The sequence below is a fragment of the Catharus ustulatus genome, chromosome 1, assembly GCF_009819885.2.
Source record: "Catharus ustulatus isolate bCatUst1 chromosome 1, bCatUst1.pri.v2, whole genome shotgun sequence".
Taxonomy (NCBI): domain Eukaryota; kingdom Metazoa; phylum Chordata; class Aves; order Passeriformes; family Turdidae; genus Catharus; species Catharus ustulatus.
The window spans coordinates 151,528,465-151,553,943 of record NC_046221.1 but is presented as its reverse complement, the minus strand read 5'-3'; the positions used below and the strand labels follow the sequence as shown (position 1 = coordinate 151,553,943).

General features: G+C 38.4%; 1 protein-coding gene across 1 annotated transcript in view; it reads left to right on the top strand.

Annotated features, from left to right (window-relative positions):
• The window catches only part of TMEM65 (transmembrane protein 65), a 30,730-nt gene extending 6,420 nt beyond the window's left edge, over window positions 1-24,310 (top strand). The window contains exons 3-8 of the mRNA XM_033052768.1: window positions 14,318-14,362; window positions 16,428-16,495; window positions 17,249-17,303; window positions 18,459-18,501; window positions 19,148-19,253; window positions 20,752-24,310. Of these exons, the coding sequence (XP_032908659.1) occupies window positions 14,318-14,362; window positions 16,428-16,495; window positions 17,249-17,303; window positions 18,459-18,501; window positions 19,148-19,253; window positions 20,752-20,844 (410 nt within the window). The 3' untranslated portion in view covers window positions 20,845-24,310. The remainder of the gene's footprint in view (window positions 1-14,317; window positions 14,363-16,427; window positions 16,496-17,248; window positions 17,304-18,458; window positions 18,502-19,147; window positions 19,254-20,751) is intronic.
• Window positions 24,311-25,479: the final 1,169 nt, after the last annotated feature.

Sequence of the window (25,479 nt, the reverse complement as noted above, 5' to 3'; positions counted from 1 at the left end):
CATGCTCCTCTGACAAATTCAGGCCTTTCCCTGTAGTCTGCCACAGACAAGAGATCAGTGTCTGCCCCTGCTTCTCCGGGCTGAGTAAGATTGGGCCGTTCAACCTGGAGAAAAGAAGACCCTGGCGATACCTTGTAGCACATTGCAGCACAAAAATGGGGTTTGCAAGTGTCGTGGAGAGGACTTTCCACAAAGATGCAAAGTGATAGGACAAGAGGGAATAGCTTTAAAGTGGAGGAGGGTAGGTTTAAACTAGCTATTAGGCAGAAATTCTTTACTATGGGGGTGGTGAGACACTTGTATGAGCTGTCCAGAGGAACTGTGAGTGCCCCTTTGCTACAGGTCCAGGTTGGATGGGGCTTGAAACAACAAGGGTCTAGTGGAAGGTGTCCCATGGGATTGGAACTAGATGATCATGAAATCCCTTCAAACCAAGACTATTAGGTAATTTAGGGACTGAGGTTTAATGTCATAAACAAGAAAATTGATGCATGGTCACTCATGGTAAAACTATTCTGAAACTGTTCTCTGAAAAATGTCAGCTGTAACTGTCTGCCTTGGAACTACCTGCAGCAAGGTGATGTTTTCTGAAGTTCATGCTTTTGCTGTTGTGGTTTGATTTGCTTCCATATTCTGAAATTTTACTTGCTCATGTAACTTAAAGCAGGGTCTAGTCTGCTTGAATGCAGAAACTTAGTCTTATATTTTTTGCAGAGAAAACCCTGCAAACAATCAAGTGGAATTGGTGTAAAACCCACAGAAATCCAGTCTTAATATTTATAAAGGAACTTTTCTTGCTGGTGGATGCTCCAGCATTGATTGGAAGTTTTTAAATAATGACTGACTGCTGTTTTGCTTTTGAAAACTTGTTGTAGCATCCAGGTATCCTAAACCACTGATACCACTTGAGAAGCCAACAGAGGAGGTAGAGGAGGTAGAGTCACCAGAGACGACCAGTGAATTTGGTACAGTAATAAAAACCCAAATGGAAGAGTGTGTTTGCTGACATGTGCATTGCATAAGGCCAGCAGGCTGCTGGTTTGACAGACTTCCTGCATGCTTGTTTTGATGCATTTGGCATGTATTGCTGCAAGAAATAAAAGTATACAGTTTTTGTTTGAATTCATATAAAGCCTTCGGTCTCAAGAATTTCAGCAATCCACTTCTTCAGGTACTTAATTTGACCAAGATGTTTCAAGCATAGGTCTTTTGGAAACTGCTGCACTATGCTACAGTTTCTAGTTATTACTTGACCAGAGATTTCAGATAATGAAACAATTTCTTTTTTTTTTTTTAAGCAGCTCAGTGTCAGCTACCTTATACTTTTTTCTTAGAAATTACATGGTCCAAATATAATGCAGAAATACTACTATTATTAAAAAATATTATTTAGTTCGCTGCCTTTGCCCTTTCCTGCCAAAGGTAAAATAATATTGCTTCAATTAAAATAAAAGATTACTTCAATTAAAATTTGTTTTGTCTTTTGCATGTGTTTAAGCATGTGGTGAATACAAAATAGGTGTCATACACAAGTATCTTTTAAATCACAAATCATAAAAAATACCTGTATCTTAAGCCATTGTTCTTCCACTGTCTTTTGTAAAATAGTACATTTTAGAACTAAAAGGAAAATCTATCTCCCAATAACTGTCTTGTCCCATATAAAAGCTGCTTTTGATTCAGGGCTTTTTACAGAAGATCACTTGAAATGCAGCTTTTACTTAGAGTCCAACTTACACCCTTGAGAGTGATAGATCTAAAACATTTAGATCTCCCTGCAACAGACATGAATGAAACAGATCATGTTTATTCTGTGAACACAGAGGTTCCAGTGTGTAACCTTAATTAAAAGAAAATGAAGTCTTGCAGTTTCTCTAAGAAATTATTTAAAGCTGACTCATTCTACTGAAAACTCTTAGCTTTAGTCAACCTTATTTATTATTTAATAAATCCAAATATGAAACTGCAGAGGGATCTGTTGTCTCCAGAAAAAAAAACCTTTTTAAAAACAAGTAAATGGAAAAATAAGGTAAGTATGTCATGCAAGCAGAGTACTTAAAGAAGGTGTCTTGGGTCCTTGTGCTATTGTTTAGATTTTTTTACAAAAACATCTCATTTTGGGGAAAGCTGGACATGACTATGTGAGCTGCCTTGTACCCCCTTTCTACTTTATCCTTAAATTAGCACAGTGATAGTTCAAATATTCTGAAAGCATGTATTTTTGTTTCTGTTTTGTTGCTGTGTATGAGAACTTCCTTTAACAGTGAATGAACATGGAGTTTTTGGAACGTGACTAACTGATGACTGAAGTACATGCTTCCTCTGAAACATGGGGAGCATTTTAAGGCAAAACCCACAAAATACTTTTTTCAACCCAGCAGAGTGCATGTTTCATTCAAATAAAGCCATAGCTGTTTTTTTCTAATGTTCATTTACTTAGGATTCTTAGATATTTATATGCTAATTGTTAATAAAATATCCTCCCTAGCAACCATAATACATAGTGATACTTGCTACTAGTTATTGTTTCTTCCTGCATCAGTTGCCAGTTTCCTTTTGTATGTGATGGGCTCATCATGTTCATTCATTTTTGGGTATCTTTTGAGTTTTTATTAAATTTTATTTAGGCTGCGATACTTTTGGCAGATACTAACAGGTTATTATTTTTTAAAAATCATTATTTTTTCTAGATAATAAAAAGGGAAAATAAGAACATGTTTAAGACTCTGTATTTTGAGATTGATCATATTCTGTATCAGCTCTGCTTTTGGCTTAAAGCAGTCATAAGAAGCATGTGGTTTGTTTTATTATCTCCTACTGCGTGTGTGTAGGGATAAAACCTTTCCTCAATGCTCTTAAATACTTCATGGCTTTTAGTCGTTTCCAGAATTAAAACATGACTGACTGTTTGGCAGTGATCCTGGTGAAAGGTTCCTGCATGACCTGGGGGAAGGACACAACTTTGAAAAATCTTTCTAATTTCAGGAAAAATGGAAACATTTGAGACAGAAAAGTTTCTACGTGAGGCCAGCTTCAACTGAGAGGAACCAGATACAGTGTCCACAGTGGCCTGGCCTTAGGTTCCCAAAGCTCACTTCTTGGAGATAGTCTGGGACCTGTTATGTAGGCATGAACACTTCCAAAACATTCTGGAAGCCTTGGGGGAGGGTTAGGAGACAGTCCCTAGTATGTGATTCTTGCCTGTGCCATGAACAGAGCTCTGTGCTTTGGGTTGTGTTATTGTATGTAAAGTTGTATTGCCACAAAGCTCAGGTCCAAATTCTTACTGGGAACCAACAAGTAATTGCTGCACTTTGACCTGCTACATTTTTATTTTAGACATTATCAGTTTCTGGTTATTGTACTGTTGCAGTAACTTTTTGAATTATTTGCACTTGATAGCATTTCACTTTGTGCAGCGATCTCTCTCTTAGTGCTGGCTGTTTGCTGTAACTTATCTTACACTAAAGGCTGTGAATCGTCAGTCTCCATGAGGGTATTGTCCCATCTTTCATAGCAATCTGAATTGGTAGAAACTATGTTTAATTTGCTTAATTTAATTTTGTGCAAGCCTGGTGAAAAATGTGTATGAAGCAAATAATTGTTTTTAGCCAGCTACCCTTTCAAATACCATCAGCTTGTATTTTCAGATTACAGATAACCTTTTGATCCAGTTGTTTCTTTGCTTCAGTTCTGGCAACAGACTGATTTTCACAAAGTGCAAGTAAAGCTGCGATGTTACAAATGTCAAATTAACTATTTCACTCAAGATTGAGATTTAAGAATTTTTCAGCTAGATTTACAGCCATTTTGTCTAATAAAGGTTTTTGTCATAAAGAAGAGATGGGAAAACAGCTTGAAATCCACCACTCCTTCCCCAGTTTCATATCTATTTGTATTATTTTATGTTGTAAAGTAAATCAAGTAAATAGGTAGCTGCAAAAGTGACAGTGCTGTTATAAATAATCAGCCTGGTGACCTTTTCCTCTTGGAAATATCCAACAGACTACTGCTTCAGTGTCCATTTCCCTCTGATAAATCACAAATTGCCCAGGCTGAAGAAGACTGTTCTCATTGGGAATTATAGGTGACCTTTTAAAAGTTTTTTACTCGTTTATTTAACTCAATCTGGTTTACCAAAACAAAAAAAAAGTCTTTGGATTTGTGAAGTTTTCACTGTCAAGGTTGGGTGCTAGGAGCCTATTTTGTTTACCTCGTTTCTGTGCTTACGTCAGTTTTTGCAGTTGCACATGACTATGGCTGAGTTTTTCTGTGATTTATGTCTGATCCTGTTTTAAAAAGCTCAGTTAGGGAAAAAAAAAAAAAAAAAGATAAGAAAAAAGTTCACTTTAGTACATTTTCCCAACCATAGAGGAAAAGCATTTTCCTGTGTTTCCCATAGTGGGTAAGAGCAGGCCTGGATGAGCTGTGGATGAGGTGATGTGTGGTGGATGTGGATTTACTGCTGGCTTCACCTGTGTTGTAAGGAGTGCTCTGTTCTTTCCCTTGTTGCAAAAACCTCTGAGTATGCAAGTCTCAGTTCTGCTTCCCATGCTAGCACTGCTGTTCTTCTCTGGGCCTGGCTGTGTACCTGACTAAGAACAAGTACCAGAATAAAGGAGAAGTTCCAAATACATGATCAGGAGGGAATTTAGGAGCAGGAGGAAAGGTATCAAATCACTCCTTGCAGTAACAAGGTGACTTTAGATCACTTCAGGGTGCAATTTCCTATTTGACCTAAGGTTCTACCTTTCTGTTTTCTCTTGGTAAGTGTCAGGAGGGTTTTTGTGCCTCAGGCAGGAGTCTGTTCTGGGATCTCTCCTTGCTGACAGCACATGGTGACTTGCACTAGTGAGCAATACTGGTTTGATCCCCCAGGTTACCTTTGCAATTTGAGCAACTGCTTACAATTACATTTTTTACCTCAACATTTGCCTTGTGACTAGGAAAGGAGCTCTCTCCTCTCCTTTCCCTTCCTCTGACTCTCTCTTCAGGATTATTCATCGTGGTCTGAGTGGCTGCCCCTCCATATAATATTTTTTGCTTCAGCACTGCAAGAAGCAACCTCAGCCTGAATCCATCCCCTTCCTTGCTACTGGAAAAGGGGCCATGTAAACATTGCATGGGTTTTGCAGAAGCAGAGGGAGGAGAGAATAAGGGAGGGAAGGATGCTGAAGGCACACTGTGATCAGTCTCCATTGCACAGTCTGAAAAGCTATAGGGGTGCATATTTCATGAAGATCTCCAGTAAATAGTGGCATTGCAGTATGTCACTGATGTAGGCAGTGCCACAGCCCATTTACTTCCCATTGCCATGGGGAGAAGTGTTAAATACATTCGATTCCACATTTCCTCTTCTGTGGAAAACAAAATAGGCTTATGCATGCAGAAAACTCTGAGCCGAGGATTTGCCTTTGTACTTCACTAATTCTCAAGCTGATTAGCAGAACTGGAGGTGAAGGGTGCAATTTCAGCACCCACAGAATTCTGCTGCCTGCTTACAGTGAAGCTGTGACAAAAGAATGGGTTAAAAAAACCTGTCAGTCGAAAAGGAGAAATGCATCAAGTTGAAAAACAAAAACTGTCCTAAGTAGCAGAACCATGTTGCATAAACCATGTTGGGTAGTTTCTGGGCAAGTTAAGAAGCATTGGGATTAAATAGATGGACCAGATGTGTAGCTCTTCGTAGAGCAGAGGTCCTGAAGCAGCTTTAGAGGGAGTGTGTGCACAACTGGCACTTGCAGGGGTGTGACAGGAACTGAAGCTTGTGTTGGCTCTGCAGCTGGAAGCTGCAGGGATGCACTTGCAATTGAATCCTCCTGAGAGAGGCCTCATGCTTGCCAGAGGCTGGAGAAACACTGACCAGGAGAAGGATTTTTTTCTTTTTTTGTTCTGCAGAATTAAGGCAGTTGGTTGAAAGAATAAAAAGTGAGCTTAGTCAGAACTGTTCAGTTTTAGAAAGAGTAGAGCACAGTAGCCTTAGTCTTCTGCTTCTTCCTTCTGTATGACTATTTACAAAACCTGCAATCTTAATATTTCAGATAATTTTTGTGAACAGAGTGAGTTTTTTATTAGAACTTTAAATTCACATGCAGAATAAATTATTACAAAATGCAGCTGCTTAACAACCCAATAGATATTCCATACTCTTACAACATAAAAGCTAAAAGAAAATATTTTATGTTCTATGTGAAGTGATTTTATCTGTTTTTATATTATAATCATTCCTTCAGCTGTTTTCCAGAGAAAGGGGTCATTGCAGCTTGAATTTGACTATGCAGGGAGTAAGACAGGGAGACAGGCTAGTGTCACTAATGAGGTTTTGCTAAGTTACATGGGGAAGGGAAGGGAGTATCAAAGTGATGAATCTACTTCACTACCTCTAGCAGCAGGTGAAGAGTTAAGAATGACTTCTTTGCTACTGCCTTCTGTATTCATTAGGAATTTATACTGAGAGGCACAAATTACTTCAGTGTAATTTATGACTGGAACTTAAATTGTCAGTGGTTTGTTATGGTGTTCCTTTTGCTGACAGGAATGAATATATTCTTAAGGACTTCAAGGCAGCTGATACTTTTGTCTTTAATGGCCCAATGCAATGAAAAATTAGGAGGAATGTCATTACATTTAGTATGTCTCTAACAAAATATTTGACAATCATTTGGTTTATCTGTCCTCTCTGTCTCTTATTTTGGGTAGCTATATTAAGTCTGAGAGAGATGAAAAGCCATAAACTCTACATGCAGTTAAAGTTATTTCAGACAGAAGTTTATTTCTGCAGTTCTACTTGCTTTCAAGGTCGTCCTCAGGCAGGGAGTGGAACTTTCTGCTTACAAGAGGGCTGCTACTTAGTGGAGGTGATTTAATAGCAGTTTGTCTTCAGCTCTCTGTAAAGATCATAGCTGAGTTTTCTTAAAGGACAAGAATAATCCCACCAAACCCATTTAACATGCCAGCCCCCTGCCTGGTCCTCCTGTGCTGCTGCAGCTGCCTGTGGGTGGTGGTGGTGGCTGTGGGAAGGGCTGTTGCTGTCTGAGTGCAGGAACTGCTGGTGCCAGGGGCTGTGGGAAGCACAGCTGTTGCTGAGGCACAAGCCCCTGTGTTGTTATACTCAGTTTTGTGCCAGGGCAGTGGAGGAAGGAGTGCCCTGGTTCCCCCTGCATTCTGCACAGGCTGTTGTCAGTGAGCTGTCTTCTCTAAGGGGTTCTGCTGCTGGCTGCAGGTACCAGACCTGGGCTTGAAAGCCAATGCTGCTCCCTGTTCTTAAAACCATTTTCCCCACTCGTTTTCTTTCCTGAGGAAACAAGTGTAGTTTTGTGCAAGAGGGGAAAGGGCATAAGGGAGAGGAGGGGCAGGAATAAACAAGCCTGTCTCTTGCCAGTTTTTCAGATTTCTTGTTAAAACGGGGCCTAGAGGGGGGGAACATAAATTAATAAAGGATATTTGATGTATAACTCCCTAGATATTTCATGAGCTCTTATGTTTAGACATCAGTGTTGCCTAACACAACTCAATTTAAAGGTGATGAAAGTCATCTAATTGATTAGATCTTTGATTGTGCACGGAGTGCTGATAATTTTTGTTAGCAAATCTTCTGTGGTGTCCCACAGAATTGCTCTGCTTGTCCTTTTACAGGAATGTATCACACTGATAATGCACAGATACCATGGTCTTGTTTCCAGTTCATCACTGTTGCCGTGCTGCTGCTCTGCTCAACCGCAAAACCATGAAATGATGGATAGATCCCTGCCTTGAACAAGAGGGACCCAAGCTGTGCTGACAGAGAAATGCCAAAACCTCACCTTACTGAAACTGTTGAATGAATTTATTTGGATAACATTAATTCCACTCTGTTAGTCAGAAGGACTCATCCAGTCTTTTTCCAAATCTAGTGGAGAGGTTGTTAATAATCCCAGGCAAAAATTAATTCATCCAAAGATGGATGAGTTTGCTATGCCATTGAGAGTTGTCCCTCCTCTGGCTCCCTGGAACTGCTTGCAGTCCTCAAGTGTTGAACTGGAGAGGATGAGGAGGGAAGGCCAGCCTCATCTTGGGAGGATGAGTATTTGGTTTTTTGAGGCAGAGAATTTTAACTCTAAAGATGGTTCTTTCTAGTCAGGGAATTGCTATAGCAAGTTTGTTTCTTGGCAGCTCTCAAGTACCTTCTTATATATTTTTTTTTTCATTAAATAATAATATAACCACTTACTTCTGGAACACAGATCAGAACACCTCAGTAGTATTGTTCCTGTTCACTCTCCTATCAGTGTTACTATGTTGCTGGCACTTTTATGCAAACACTTCAGCTGTTTTTCTTACATTTTCCATTTCTGTCTGAAGGAGACAGCTCAAACTCTCTATTGCTATCCTGATGCTGCATCTCTGTTACAAGCTGCAAGTCCTTTCTGTGTTGTCATCATTTTAGCTGATTAACCCTCTTGAATCCCAAGGGGTTTCAAAAGTTAGACATCTTAAGTCTAACTTTTTTTTTCCAGCTGTGGTTTGAGACATTTTTAAGCAAACCACTGCAAATACTATATTGACATGAACCTGCTTGAGTGGAAATGCTGACCTTCACATTTATAAGGCATTGATGGAGACTGGGATTAGGTCAAGGATAAAACCTGCTTAATGATGAAGACAGTGATTTGACCCTCTGGATACCTGTTTGCATTTTATGATTTCTCCTGCATTTCCAGTTGGGGTTTCCATCTTAGGTCTGTCTGTTTTGTCAAGAATCCTTAAAAGAGTATGAATGCTATGCCACATTTTTGGAAGGGATAATAGGATAAGTGTATTGTATATTCACTACAGGAGATCACAGGTCTGAACTGAGCCTGAAGTCACTGCTGGGGTTTATTCTGAAGGGAATTGATTGACCAGAGAACACACTTCATCCTTCAAGGCTTGTTCAGCTCTTTGTCCAGTAGATGTAACAACAGTTTCAAAGAAAGGTGGTAATTTCTTGCTACTTCAAGGTTTTTCAGGGAGGGTGATACAACATGATCGCTGTGCAATTCTCTACAAGGTCACAGGGAGTATTAAAAATTACTATCCTCTTTGTATTTATGCAGAATATTCATTTGGACCTAGTTGCCTTCTCTAGAGCAGCAGAGAAATTTTCTATCACCTCCTCTGTCTGTTTGTATCAGAGCTTTGCCCAGCTTTTCCTCTGCTGGGCATGTGACTGGAGGGGCTGTGACAGCCAGGTTTATATTTAGCACTGCACAAGTCAGCAGCCTTTCATGCCTTAATTGCTGTAGTAACAGGAAACCACAAGTGATGCAGAATTTTTCTTTACTGTCAACTCATGGATTGTTCCCCACCTGGAATACTAAGGGAACCCAACTGAAGATCAATGGGAAAAGGTTTTTCAATTTTGCTAGATTGCAGTTTTGGTGAAGACATTGAGGAAGAGCAAAGGAGGAAAGAATGATGATGAGAAGGTGCCTTATGACCTTATTCCATGAATGAACTCATACATCAGAGTCAGAAACTGCTTTTGAGGATCTACCTCTGAACAAAGTAGTAACACAATTAATTTTTAGGCTCCAATCCAGAATTTTGGTTGTAAAGAACCTTTCATGAACTCACATGCAAAGTAGTACCTCTTTTTAGTAGACACAACAATTGCTCTGATTTCTTGTTCTGTGTAAGTAATGGTTTTGCTGTTTCAGTGATGTGTATCTGAGTGATTGGCTGAAATGATCTGTACAGGCTTTTTGGAGGAAACAGACTGACGAATTCAAGACAAACCCCTCTGTAACTTCTAAGTTAGATGCCTTCAGAGCCTAAAATGATGTTATAATAGATCCATATTATTATTATTTTATATTCCTCTTCTTGATACTTAGTGTTTAATAATTAATTTAAACAATTCAGTTACTATTTAAAAATCTATAAAACACTGCTCATATTTTTCTTTCATATATGGCAATACTCAGCAGCAGCAAGTATTTTAAGGTAGCTCTGGCAGTAGTACCTGCATTCAGTGTTAATGTTTCCTGCCCCTGGGTGACAGTAACAGATTCAGCTATAACATTTTATGGTGAAGTTAGCTGCAATTCAAATAAAACATAATACATGCCTTTAGGCTTGCAAGTTCTCTTGTATGCCAGTTCTTAAAAAATTGATAATTCAGAAACTGGTGATGACAACTTGCTGGGTTTTGGTTGGGTTTATTTTTTAATAAGTGCACTCCCATTACCTGTTAGTCAGTTGTGGTTAGTTTGTCAGCTAAGAATAATAATTCTTAAACTAAATTGTAAGTACTTGGCTACAAATGGCAGAATGACTTTAACTTACTGGGTTTGGACCAAGTTGTGGATGATGGTATTATTTATGTGGAAGGTTTTATATTTCACTCCTTCACCCTTTGTGCTCTCCCCTGGGTTCTAACTATTTTTTAAAATAGAGAAAAAGATTATACTATAAATTTAAAAAATATCAAGAGCAGATTTAAGAAGCAGTAAATGTTTTTCTGCTTCCCAGACTTCACTAATTCAGGGCTCATGACATGTATTGCATTTGAACCTTGGTTTATAACCTCATTTATGGTAATGAATGTCAGCTAGAAAGTAGCAATTCCCCACTCCACCATTTCATTTTATTCCTTCTGGAATAAGATGAATTCTGTGTCCTCTTGAGTGCTGTGGTGCAGGATGAGCTGGTGAATGACCATTGTAAAATACAATTCTGGAGTGCTTTAGAGTTGTTTTCTTTTTCTCCCAGACATTTAAACTCTGAATTGTTTGATTCTGACTGAATTGAGCTCCTTAAAGAGGGTTTTGCAATTTGGATTTTTGTTTTCGCTCTGGTAAAACAAACAAAGGGCACATTTCCTTTGCTGTACTCTCTGAAGTATTTTTATTCTTGCTTTTTGCCGAGTCTTGAAAATTCAAATAGTCAGAACAACTTGCTATGAATAAATATCCTATTCTGAAATATATTTTGCTATCTAGAGTTATAAAAATTTCTTTTCAACAATTTTTTGGCTCTCAATACTTTCATATCTTGCTGTTTTAAAGTATGTTATGCTTTAAAGAGTGGTATTGGAAGTGATTCTGTAAAAAGGTTTTTGCCTTGCATACCACAGTGGTTGGGGGATTTTTTTTTATTTTTTTTTTTGCTTTAATTTTTTTCCTTCCCTATGTCCCAGCTTTAAACGAATCTTTGGCCTCTGCAAGTGGAGCTGAGCTGGAAGAGCCCATCCTGCAGCAGGCAGTGCTCTGTACCTGGCAGAGGCAGAGCATCAGTTCTCAGGGAAGTTGCCTTTGTGCTTTAAAGCCTTTTTTTGGTGCTTCACAGGGGACAGCTTTTCCCATGAGCCTGGTGCTGTAAGTACCATGTGACAAGGTCCTGAGCCCCTGCTCTGATTTGGCCCTGCTTTGTGCTGGGGTGGGATGAGATGCTCTCTCAGGCTCTGTCCAGGCTCAGGCAGAGGCAGCATGTGCAGAGTTCACCAGCACCAACTACCTGAACTTCATCTGGCAGACTTCTCCTATCCCTCTCTCATTAATGTGTAATCACAGATTTTTTCACAGATTTATTTTTATCTTGATGATGAGGGAAGCTGTAAGCCAGGCACACTTCCACATGAGTTTACAAGAGTCCCTTTTATAAAATAAAGTTCTAACAGGAAGATGCCATGACTGGTATGAGCTCCCTGTGGCTGATCAGGAGCAGTGTGGTCTCCAGAGCATGGTGCCACCATTCTCTGTCCCCAGTGACCGCTCTTGCAACTTCTGCCCTGATAGTGTTGAAGGACTGCTTGATAAAATGCCTATTTAGCAGGAATCCCATGCTACTGAAGCAGATTATGTCAATGATTAAGTAATTTTTGTTTATATTTGATCCCCTGGTATTTCCTTCTATCTTGCACTACCTTGTCTTTCCTCCAACCTCAAAGTAGTGTCCCCCAGCCTCCCTTCTTCTAGAAGTACCCTAAGATAGTCTTTGATGGATGTTCTGAAGGAGAAGCTGATGTTCTTTTTAGTAATTGTAACTTGGAACTCCCATTATTCCTTGAATTAAGATATTTTTCTTTTTCTTTCTACCAAACACCCTTAATTCTTCCTTTTGGTGCTAAGTTTCTAAAATCAATTTTGCACTGGGGTTTTTTAGCTTTTTTAAATAGCTGTCTAGACTGAGTAGAATGTAATTGTGTAGACTGACAGGTGCTATCAAATTCAGTTGTAGTTAAATCCAGAGAACTGATGTTCTAGAGCTTTGTAGTATTTTGTCGCAAGCTGAATAGTCTTTTATATTCTGTATTGATACCCAAAATAGATTGAAATTATCTAATCTAACTGGCTGTCATAATCAGGGAAAACTACCTCCTCAGAGGTAGAGTGTTTCCTGGAAATTTGTGTATGTTGTTACACTTTCTTACCACGAAATCCTTTATATGGAGACCTAGATCTAAAAACTAGATGGGCACTGCAGCAGGGGTGGTTTCAGTGGCAGTGCCACAGGTAGCCCAGGAACCACAGGGATTGGTGTGAGGGCTTCCCATCAGAGCAGAAAGCCATGGAGGGCAGTGCTCTGTGGCCTCCTGTGCTTGTGTTTGGTTTGGGGTTTTTATTCCCTGTTGGCATTCAGCAGGATGGAGCAGATGAGTTAGGGAAGCTTCATCAGAAATGGGCAGTTTTGTCTTAGGTTGCCTCGACATCCTCAGGGCATCTGGAGCTTTTGGAATCAGTGGCCTCAGCTAATCTCTTTCTTTCAAGGTGGCTCTGATTTTCCCCAGTGTTGTGGAAATTTACTGTCTCTGAGAAATGCTGCCCAAGAGGCAGAACTGGTTCTTTGTCTACTGAAAAAGATTTGCCTAACCTATGAGAATAGAAGGAGATCATATGAAAATGGGTCCCATCCCCAATCCCAGCCTTCCTGAACACAAGCTGAAAATTTTCATCTGACGTTTTCTTGCAGTCAATACTTGAGGCTTCAGAAGATTGACTCTCACAGGTCCCCCCTCCTCTGTTTACCATGTTCCTCTTCCAGCCTGAGCTTTGAATCTGTGAATTCCTTGGCATTGTCTAGAGAAGAGTAAAACAATCTTTATTTCTGTAGTGTTTGGGCTATACTTGTCCCATTTGCATGGTGAGTACATCTGGTGTTTGTAGAGCCTAGGTAGTGTTTGTATTGGGCAGAGCAAGGAAGCACCACTTCAGTAACTGCTAGAGCTTGAAAGTTGCTAAAGACCATAAATTAGTGAAATTATTTTGAAAGTCAGTGTCCTTGTTGGCTGAATACTGGTATTATGATCTACCTTCTATTCCTCAAAGGTACTTTAAGTGAATATTTTCATTTCTTCTTTACAATAGCTTTGAATATAAGAGTGACCTGGATGCAAGAATACTCACTCTAGTCTGCAGTGCTCAGACATAGGCTACAATTAATCACAGTCTGTGTTTGCAGCATTGTCTTTTCATGTACTTGGCTGCCTCAAGCAAAATTTGAATACCTGAGTGTTGTAGGTTCCACGTTTTACCATTTTTAACCTTTGTCAGCAGACTTGTCAAAACTTCAGGGTTCATAATATTGGAAAGTACTGGGGGAATAATTGTTTTTCTGTTTTAGAAAGGAGGTCTTATGCTCAATATCTACATTAAAAAATACACAAGAGAAGCCAAAAAAAGTAGCTAGTTTTTTTTCCCTTGCTGCTGCATTCTGCACAGCATCTCTGATCACAACTGCATTGGTTTCCTGTAGAGAAAGTACTCTGTCAGGTTCAGGAGTGATGTCCTGGTCCTTGCTAACTCTTAGTGATTTGAGTCCAGGATAACTGAAACATGCACCAAATGACCAAACTTAGTCTGCTGTTACCAAAATGAGTAGTCTCTATTTTTCTTTTGTTCTCATATTTCTGTGAAACAGTGTCTTTTGTGAGAGTATAAATGACAAGATTTGTTTTACAGACTCTGGGGGAAAGAAGGTAGTCTGCTGCATGTTTAGAGGTCCTCTAAAAAAATAATATACAATTGTCTCTAGAAGATTTGATTTTTCAAATTTTAGTGTGGTTTTGCAATCTTCAAATGAAGGTGGCTGTTGGACTGCTTCTGAAGTATGCTGATACTTTGCATAATCACTTATACAGTGTAAGCTTGTAATATTCTAAGACTTTCTGGCTTCTAATACCATGTTGTCATTTGTAAAAATAATAAAAATGTAGGTGTGAAGTACTTTTGTTTCCCATTTGAAAGCTGTTAAATAACATAACTGCTTTTTTGCCTGCTAGTAATTTGGTAAAGACTTGATAATAAACTGAATTTGTGATGAAGCAGCTAACTTTCTCATTTCATTTTGACTTCTCTAGAGAAGTTGGAGGTTGCACCACCATCTCCAGGACAACTGAGACATGGTAAAAGAAGAATGTTTGTTGAATGTGGTTCAGTATTTGTGCAGTCTCTCTTTGAATTGGCTTCATCTTTGTTCCACAAGTGCTGGTCTGTGCTCATCCCTGTTGTGTGGAGTAAGAGAACCCCAAAGCAAGCACCAACACTCACCCTGCTGCCTTTGTTTCATAACACCTCAGCTGGAGAATGTGCAACACTTAGTGAAAGTAGGACAGAAAGCCCAAATGAGAGCAGCACACTGTTCAAAGCCAACAGCAAACGTTGTTTTTCTAAGCCAAGCAGTGTTGGTGCTGCAGTGCCTTGTGGAGGTTTTGTGTTTTAAAAGGACTGAGAAGTGGTATAAAATTGCAGAGTAATTGGGAACAGATTGTGTATTTATAATACCATGATTCAAATTTTGATTTAGTTCCCAAATTAGTCTATTTTTGTGGTTTTGTACCCTGCAGTGAGTAAATTTATTTAGGCAAACATTTTCCTTTTCTAATTATCTACATTTTTTTATAAATTGGTTCCCTCTCCTTTGTCCCAGGGTTCTGTTTACACCATTAATTCCAAAGTTCTGTCCATTTCACTAAGAATTTGAGGTCCCAGTTTAGCTCTAATACACACATTTTGAAAATACTGGGCATATCTGTGTGCGTTTTTTGTTGTTTATGTTTTGGTGGGTTTGTCCTGTGATAGTTTAAGAATAATTGGAAAGTTTCATATGTTTTGTGCTCTAATATTTTACCTGTGCAGTTTAGAAGATGGGCACATTCTTACACAGTAGTTACAGATTCCATTCATGTTCTAGTACCTCAGCATGAAAGACCTTGAATGTGGCTTCGGTTTTTTGTGTGGTCATGGATTCATACTGTCTGCAGAAAGGAAACCCAAAAGGCACAGTTTCTTTTCACATGACTGTGAGGTTCATGCACTCTTCTTTTGTCCCTCTTCCTAGGTTTGCATCTCTTTAAGTTTATAAAATGTAGGGATTATAGTCCAATGTGAATTGGAAAAAAAACCTCTAAACTCCAACCAAATCCAAACTGAATATGTGCTGCATTTTAAATGTTAAAAAAAAATAATTTCAACTTTCAAGTGTATTTTAGTCATGTAGTCTGTCCTTATGCTGTATTTAGTCTTATGAAGTGAGCACCTTGAAACTCAATTGGAGATAGCGCTGTGCAAATTCAATCCCATCCCCATCAAATGCTTATGGGCTAAAAACTGAGAAGGAAAATGAAGCAGGACTAAAAGGAATGATACAGTAGCACTGTACTCATTCTTAGAAATTACTCAGACCAGCATGTTCCAAGCTTCTGCAACAGAAAATATTTTCAGAAAGGATTTAATGAGTTTCAGAAGTAAAAAGGAAGAAAATATGTTAAACAAAAAGGTAGAACTTGGTTTCTTAAGCAGTGTGTAAAGAAGCAGCTATAAGTCTAACTTGCACTGAGTATAGTGCATAAACAAATTCAAGATACAGTAGTTTTGGTTGAAATGGTGAGATAATTAACAGTGTGTGACACACTGGTGAAACCCACCTTAGCATTTGCAGATTTGGCTGAAGGAGTTTTGACAAGAATTGTCTAGCGCCAGACAATGCTTTAAAATATGAAATTTTAGGAATGTGTGAATAAATTTAAGCTCTTGCACAGAAGCAGTGAGGGGGTTGCAGAGAAAGGGCCTTTATTTCAGCAAGAGCAGAATGCAGGGAGTCTGGTGAGACAGTTTGGTGATCTTCAGTGATATTGCAACATCACTGTAAGATCTGTAAATACCAGAGTTCATGTAGTTTTAGGTATTTCTCTTATACACCAATAGGCTCAAGTGGCTTCCACCTGAAACTGCACAAGTATTTGCAAAGTACGTTGTTAGTACATTCTTCACAAGCCATGAGTAACATTTCTGTGTAGCAAAGGGTTTTACCACACCTACCAGCCACAAAAAGTTCGCCAGTCGGAAAGGAATTTTGTGTATTTTGCCTTTGTTTCTTTCTCTTAAAACCAGTACTAGACATTTCAGTTGTTCCTGTGCACTAGTAAATTGTTATAAATATTTTTTTTCTTTATTACTTATTTCTTTTAGTGTTCTTCCACAATGCATTACCTTTTGTAGGGTTTGGATTTTTGGATAACGCAATTATGATTGCTGCGGTAAGTTCACTGTTTAATTCCTTGATCAAGTCTGTAAGATTCATATTTTTCAAGAGAACAGAATAGAATGGCCTGTGAGATCTAGTCTGGAAAGTCCCCCTGCTCAGGACCTTCTCAGGGTCTCTAGTCTAACCTCCTGCTCAAAGCAGAGCCAGCTGTAAGATGAGACCAAGTTGTTCATGGTTTTATCCAGAGGAACTTTAGAAATCCAAGGACAGCTTGTCTGAGCAACCTGTTCTAATGCTCAGCTGTCCTCATGATGGAAAATGTTTTGCTATATCCAACTGGAACATGTCTTGTTTTAGTTCATTGTCTCTCATCTTTCGGCCGTGTACTGGTGTTTCATAGTGCAGACCATGTGGTTTTGTTTCTTCAGCTGGAAACATAAGGAGCTGTGATGATGTGTTTTATTTGTTTGCTCGGTATTTGTAGAAGTTTTTGTTCAGAGCTGTGCATTCAGCTGAGAATTGCAGAGGGAAAGATAGTATGCAGGGATAGGGGCTGCAGGTTTGTCCACCAGCTGCCTCCTGCAAGAGCATGAAATATTAAAATACTTTCAGAAGTAGGCCCTTGCCTTAGGGGAAGTATATATGCCAGGAAGATAGGACCTCTGTGATCTAATAGAAGAAATGTCCATTTATCCTTTCACTTTTAAGGTAGACAAACAATAAACAATACTTCTGTCAGTTGTATCAATATAATTTATCTTAACTTCAAATCCCTCAAATAATGAGAAAATTGTTTATTTTTCAGGGAACTCAAATAGAATTGTCAATTGGAGTTGTCTTAGGAATTTCAACTATGGCAGGCAAGTATTAAAATTGCAGCACGTTTGGACTAATATGGCACATTCCTATATTTTAGGCTGAAAGTAGCACACAGGGCTGCAAATGACTCTTCCTCAGTCTTGCAGCTGCCATTCCTAATAAAGAAACAACCTCTGGGTGAAGCAAGGACATACTCCATTTGCAGAAATGGAATTTCAGTCCAAATAACTTTTGAAATTCTTGTTGTTGATTTCAACCTAATAACTCAAATCCTGGGTCATTTGGGCAAGTGTATTTGCATTTCTGTAATGGAGCTGCTCTAACTGCCCAGGCCCCAGTATCAGTGTATGTGGACATATGTTATGTATGTTGCTGTTTACTTGCAGTGCTAAGTGGAGTTACTGCAGTTCTTGGTGCCTCCTCTGCCTTGGTGAGATAGCACAGGAAGGCCAGGCAGCCACCCTGCTCCTGCCCTGGGCCAAAACTGATAAGCTCTGCTCAACAGCTTTGGTGCCTCTGCAGTGTCAGAGGGTGCTCATGCAGCTGCAGGTGCAGTGTTACTCAAAAGCACGAGGAGGGAGAGCTTAACTGAAAATGTCACAGCAGAGCAAGTTAAAGATTTGGAAATTTGCAGGCCTTGGTTCAATGTGAGACAGTCACAAGGAAGCTTATCTTAGTAAGGTCTGCTGTGAAATCACTTATTTTGTGTGTAACTTTGTTCACTTGTGTATAGTATTTCTTCTTAAATTGACACAGTTCATGGCTATGTTAACACATTTATCAAACCTGAGTGACAGCACCTTCTATTTCCAGTGCTCCTGTGCCTCTTCAGCCACTGGAAGACCTTGCTTTGTGTCCAGCAGTAGCTACTTGGTGCTGACAACCATGCACAACTGTTCTTGACACTGATCTCAAAAGTTATGTTGATTTCCAGGTGTTAGTGTTGTCTTTTTATATTGTCAAGTTTTCTCCATGCAAATTGAGAAAAACAGTTGTACCTCTTACTAATTCTAGTCTGCTGCTGTTATTGAACTATAATAAGGTCAGAATAAAACCACTAAAATATAAGGAACTTAGATCTAGTCTTTAATTCTACATAAATTGAGAGTAAGCAAGACTCACTGAAGGGTGGGAGCTGGTTGGTTGTGTTTGTAGCTAAAATAATACCTTTTTCTCTTCCTTCCTCCTCCCTCCAGCTGCAGCTTTAGGAAACCTTGTTTCAGATTTAGCTGGACTGGGGTATGTATGAACTTGTGTTAAGAATATTAAGTGCATTCATTGAGATGCAAAGTGGAAAAATATTTTTTTGTAATATAATATAGCTGTGCCTAATGTACCTTCTCAGGTTGTTGTCCCCAGATCTGAAGAGATTTCCTTCTCCTCAGCTAAAACAATATCTCTGCAATGTCTTCAGGTCTAGGCATACCTATTTCTGATAAAAACAGATACAGCTTATTTTAGTTTTTAAAGGAAATTTCTGCATAACTGCTGAAAGTAAAGCTGTTTGTTATGCCTGTTTTTCCCTCTTTCCCTCTGTTCTGTTTTCTGCAAATTACAAGGCTTGCCACTAACTAGTCTGCGTGTGCCCTTTCCTCCAGTAAAGTTACTTAAAAAGCTCTGCAAAAATGCATTAACATTCACACCAGTTGTGTTGTACTGCATAAAGTTTTTTGGAAATATTGTCTATTAAATCAGTGAGATAATTAACTTACAATGCAAAATGTGACCTTTAGAAGTTTGAATTCTTTACCATAGTTTTATCTCAATCACTTTATTGGTGTGCTGAGGTAAAAGCTCTTGTTTTTAAGTTCAAGTATTTCAAAACCCTCACTAGAAGATACTGTGAGATTTAAAATAATTTGCTCTTGTTTTCTTGTTCTTCCAGTCTTGCAGGTTATGTAGAGGCTTTGGCTTCTCGACTGGGTCTGTCAATCCCTGACCTGACACCCAAACAAGCTGACATGTGGCAGACCCGTCTCAGCGCACACTTGGTGAGTATCCTAAAGCACTGCTGGTGAGGAGCTTTTTGTGTTTCAGCTAGCTGGCAAATGCTTTTTGTCACTTTTTCCATTTATTCCTTAATGACCACCAACGTTGTGCATGTTCCCAAGAGGGTTTAATTTGAGCCCGTGTCAGGGAGAATCAAGAGTTTGGATTTTTTTGAGCTTGAGTGTTTTTTTTGTATGCAGCAATCCCCAAGTGATGTGATAGTCTCTGCAATGACTTTGTGTATATTGTGCAGATGCCTGGGTTGAGCTCTGGCTATGGAGACAATTTACTTGCAAGTTGTGACCTCTTGGTAGTTTAGTCCTATACATCCTTTGTCAAGTGCTTGCTATTCATATACCTATGGTGGTTAGTACTAATTTCTGATATTCTATAATTAACTTGGATATGAAATTAGCTTTTTTCTGGCCAAACTTTTAGCATTTGAGCAATATTCACTGCCTGTGTTTACAGTTACAGGACACTCATCTTGCAGATGCATTTTCAGGGTGATTACTTACTAAACATTTAAACATTTGAAGTGGTCCCACTTCAGCATTGAGAGCAATGATTAAAGAAGCAGATTGTCAGAAACTGAGTGAAGAAACAGATAGTTCACTTTGCCAGAATTAACCTTCATTGGGAAAAATACTTTTGCAGATGTAAGGAAAGAGAAATAACACTGAGAAAAAGTTATGGTAGGAAAAAGTCAGGTTTTAGCAGTGATAGATCAAAGCACAGAGCAGTGAAGAGCTGACATTGTCGGGGGGCTGCCCTATAGTCCTCTCAGTAAAAGCTGAGCCTATGGCAAGACCCTGTCATTGCATTCTGTTTATATTCCTTTTCTGTGAAAAGACATTTGTGTGCCTTTGCCTGTGTGGTAGCATAATTTCTTTTTTACCTGCTGTCTCAAGTTTTTCAACACTATCCACCTACTGCTATTGATGTGGTTTGGAGGCTGCTTGTCTTACTGTGTTTCCTCTCCTCTTGACTTACACATTCAGGTCAACTGAAATGTTTTCCAATTTTTGTTGGTTTTACCTTGTGCCTTTGAAAGCCCTCATGTTTGCAAGGAGCCGCTCATTCCTTTGATGATTTGCAGTACCAGATACAAGCAGATGCATTTATAATTGCATCTAAAATGTGTGTAGGTCATGTTTGGTGGTTTGTTGTTTTGGTTTTTTTTCCCCTTTTCTGTCTTCCTGGCCATTCTGCTAATCCTTTGAATGACTGTTTCCTCCCTTACCACTTGTTCAGATCTTCATGATCATTTCCCTCTCCTTCTTCAGAAGTGTCTTTTATCATAGCAAACATTGTTTCTAACCTTGTCATATCTGTCTCTCTCTCATAGACTGTCTATGTCTTTCTAGTCTGCATGCTAAGAAAAGTGACTCCCAACTGAAAACTAGAATAAGGGGTGTGTGTTCCTGGTTGTGGTGGTACATGGGAAATGAGTAAGAGCTGATCAGTGAAAAACTTAATTTTTTTCCCCCCTTTCTTTAGGGTAAAGCTATTGGAGTGACCATTGGCTGCATTTTAGGAATGTTTCCTTTGTTGTTCTTTGGCGAGGAGGAAGAAAAACTGGAAGAAAAATAATAATCTTTTTACAAGACATATACAAATGTAAACTACTGTACCTCAATTACTCAATTATGCTGTCAATATTTAGGAATTAACAGACAGTAAAAAAATGTATAGACTTGGGAACAAAACCTTCAGCATGTCGTTTTATGGAAACACTAATTTATTGTGGCCTTGTTGTGTTCAGTACTTCTTTTTATAAGATATCATCTAACTTTTTATTTAATTGTAAATTTTTGAAGTGTTTTCACTTATGGCAAGATGTTTACCACTTTCCCCTTTGAATTTATTCTTTAATGGATTATTACTTCTATAATCCACCATGGATGACAGTATCACTCTTGAGTTGCATATTGGTTGCTTAACAATTGTGATTGCATGACAGAAATATCACTGGTGTTCATCAGGTCCTTCAATGCAGATTATTAAGAAGGTCAGTGATGAGTAATTTGAAGTCCCTCATTTTGCAAAGTGACTGGTTGACCCTCATCACCCATCATTTTTCACTGCCTTAGATTAGATATTGCAGTGATCTTTGACAGTGTAGTTTCATTTTTTTCACAATTCTGACTTAAGTGTTTCTTAATTCAGACAATTCTGAATTGTCTTCTGAGATGATCATGTTGATGCTTTGACAAGGTAAGTGTTTCCAGTGTAGGCTCTCTACCAAGTCCATTTTTAAAGTGATGTTTTAACACCTTCTGTACTTCCATATTCATTCCTCTTTTTTCCTTTCTAAACAGTGTTTTGAGAATTGAGTTGGAATATCCTTTAATTTGTCTTCCTCTGGTTTGAATGTGGTATTAAAGAATTCAGACCAACTGTTTCAAAACCACAGACAGTATGCTTGGTATGCTTAAAATAAGGTGTGAATAGTTGATTGGGTAGATGAGGCCAGGGAACAGTTCAGGGTATGAATGAATGAAACATGGCAAGTTTGTAATGAGTGGTTCAGTCGAAATGTTAAGTGTTTCATCAGTCTGGATTAGAGGACCTGATATTATCATAATACCTTTGTGTTTAAGATTAAACCTTTCCTACTTTTTTTTTTTTTTTCTGAGACAATTAGTTAAAAAAACCAAGCAACAAAAATAGGAGAATTCAGGCCTTTTTACTTTTTTTTTACTTTTATTTTTGCATTCTTACTTGGCATATTATAGACCTAACAGTGCAGTATCCTGTAACTGTACTTTTTTATATGGTTATGAATAAATTTATGACAACTATTGCATATTCATAATATTTCAGGATCTTACTTGCCAATAACATAATGGTAAACTGCTAATTGTCCCTTAGAGGAGGTTTCTTACTTGTTTAAATACATTTGGAAAAGCCGCTAAAAAGTGGCACAGCCACGGCACTTTGAAAGTTTTATTGCTGAAATTGCTAGGACTTCTGAAACCTAGAGAGAAATGTTTCAAAAAAATTAAGTCCCCTGATGATTTTTATTTGCTATAGGAAAAGTCTTATTGTATGTTATTGTATGTTATCTTATTATATGTGTGTGTTTTACAAAGCTTATTGCTTATCTCATTGTTATAAATCTGACTTCTCTGGTCTGATTTCTAGAAGCCCTTTAACAGCAATACTGAAACTGACTTTAATGAAGGTGACACTTGTATCTGTTTCTTGAAAAACAGATGTTGAAAGCTTGGATTGAGTAGTCCTAATAGTATGTGCTGTACTTTGCACATGAAACCATGCAAATCTGGACCAAGCTTTAAAACAGAATGAAAGCTCAGCCAAGCATCAAACACAAATGCAGAGGAGTTTTGGTTTGTGCTTTAAAGGTGGAAGCTTTATTAAAATAAAATTAAATTAAACAACAACAAACCCACAACTCTGACAGAAAAAAACCCAACAAACCCAAGCAAAAACCCCTACCTACAAAAACAATCCAGAAGGACAATTATGCACTCTTTCGCCAACAGATTGCTCCCGGTTTACACTACTTCAATGTTCAGAGGTTTTTTTACTCATCCAGACATTTGTCTTGCCTTAAACTTTTAACTTTTCTGCCTCTGCATGCACTTTTGTTTCTATACAAGGCTGTATGTATTTTTCACATATTTCTTAAACTGAAATACAAGTCAAAGCAATTTTGCAGAGCTTCTTTTGTCGCTGTTTTACAATTATTTCAACACTGTTTCCCATTACAATACTGGCATCTTGATTGGAATCTTCCAGCAGTGGCCAAATGTCTGTTCTTTGGCATTGTACCATCAGAACACTGTTTTCATCACTCTATTACAGCTCATGAGAACAACTGGAAGGTTGTGCCAGCTGTCACAGTAGTATTTGTTTTATAATGGCAATAGAAAAGACTGTGTACTATTGTTAAATAACTTGTGCATGTAAATTGAGTACTTTTTGTTGCTGTATGTTAAACTGCTGTACTGCAACCAGTGCTTTTATTGAAAATCAATGAACTAAAATATCTTGAAATAAGTTAATCATGTGTCTTCTTGTTAAACTGTTTAGTTGACCACAAAAATGTGGAGGGCAAGTGACACATGGTAAGAAATACTGGGTATTTCAGTGTGATACCAAAATGAAGAAAGTGACTTCTGGGGTTTCAGTATTTGATAAAGGTGAAGAATAATTTGTGAGAGGATTAGTGGTGCTGCTGGAGGCTCAGAGAAGGTGCTTGTTGGGGCCAAGCTGCCCCCCTGAGAACCAAGCAGTTTCCTTTGGCTGCAGGATCCACACTTACGTGGACATGGCACTGCTTCATATGGAAGGGAGGATCTGTGCCTGATCTGTGCCCTGTCTCTCCACAAGGAGAGTGGGTTTTTCTGGGGTGTATGGGTGAAAGTAATCCCTGATGCTCTGATCACACTTACTAATAACCTGAGAAGATAGAGTCCCCTTTATTTTCTAGTATCTTCTCTCCTTGAAAAAAGGAAAAACAAAACACTGCATGCTTGTTCAGAGACTTCATTATTGCTCTATTTTTTTTTTTAATTCTATCAGTTTGTCCTGTGTTAACAGGAATTTCTTTTGCCTTGAAGGGCTGGTAGACCCAAAATTGTTTGAAATACTGTCTTCTATTGTAACTTAAATTATAAATGTATTTAAGACTGTATGTGAACTCTAGGAACAAAAAACATACATCTGATAATAGGGATACCCAAATCTTCTTGCCAGTATTTTCTCATGCATGTACTTTTACATAAATTATTTGAATTCAGACAACGTATTTTGTATTGTCTTTAATTAAATTGTTGAACTTTCTGTAAACTTTTGTACTACAGCAAAGCTGTTCTGTGTTTCTTTATTAGACCAGATGCTGGAGGGGAAATGTTAATAATATCCTGTGGGTATTCAGCCTCAGTTATACAAAACAGGAATTTATTATATTTAAATGATAAACAAGTGGTCCTTTGTCACTGTCATAGGAAATACCACCATGGGGTGGTACATCTGTCTCTTCATGCTCGGAAGAGAGCAATTTAAATAATTAAAATATTTGCATGGTAAACTGGTGGTGTTTGTGATTAATATTAATCAGAAGTGCACTTGAACTTTTGGAATTAACGGAGGTTTTTTGTATGTAAACTAAACCATTTTGAACTTTCCTGGACTTTGGAGCTCCTCAATGTTTGGTTTTATTTCCACTCATTGGTCAGTCCCTTTGGGGATGTCTGTGCAAGAAGAAGTGCTTTGAGTAAAACATCTGTACTATAAGGATGGTCTCATTTAATTTTGAGGATTTATGCAGGCTGACTGGAGTTTTACTCCATTGTGGTTGCGTTGTGTAGTTGAATTTAATTCATGCTGTTCAGAGAGTCTGTCACTTCTACTTGACATTTCCCTCTTGGTCTGATGTTTTACATTGCCTAATGATAAGCTGACAGAGCAGCAGTATATAAACTGAAGGTCTTAATAAAGTATGGAGGAATTACCACCCTGCTCTGAGAGTCTTATGCCTCTGGAATTTTTCAATCTAAATTATTAAGAAAATAGCTAGAGCTCATAATACAAATTCAAGCTCCCATTTTAAAGTCTTTATTAGATGTTTGTTAAGGCTTTTCTCTTGTCTCAGTGTTCAGAACCCTTGGAATCCAGAGTGTTGCTTCAAAATAGCATTAGGGCAGGGTGGGGGCTGTGGGCCAAGGGTTTGGGCAAACTTGAAATTTTGAAGCCAGGCAAGATAAATGCAGAAGGAATTTTTTTATTTTGTGTTGGAAGACAGGTGTGTGTGTTGGAGTGCTGATGTACTTCTGTAAGTAGGTGATGCCAAGGTAAGGCCTTTTGCAGGCAGGAAACAATTCTGACTTAACAGTCTTCAACTTAGTAGTGGACAGTATGTGTGCAAATGGCTTAGAGAACTATATGCTGCTTCACAGTCATGAATTACTCCTTCTGTGTGTGTGTGCAAAGATTAAATTGCAGTGAAATACCAAAATTATCTGAGACCTTAAATTAATGCATTTTGTGTCCTGTTCTTAATACTGTGTTTGTCAGAGTGTCTTGTATTTGTCTGTCAGTTTGAAAAGGACCTTATGCTTTTGCCTGGAGAGCTTAAGCACTTCCAAACATGTGAGTATTGATTTATCTGTTAGAGTATCTTGTAATGGAATATGAAGTGTCCTGAATGGCACCATTCACTGCTTAGAAAGCATGGATCCAAAGGGTAAGATTTGCCAT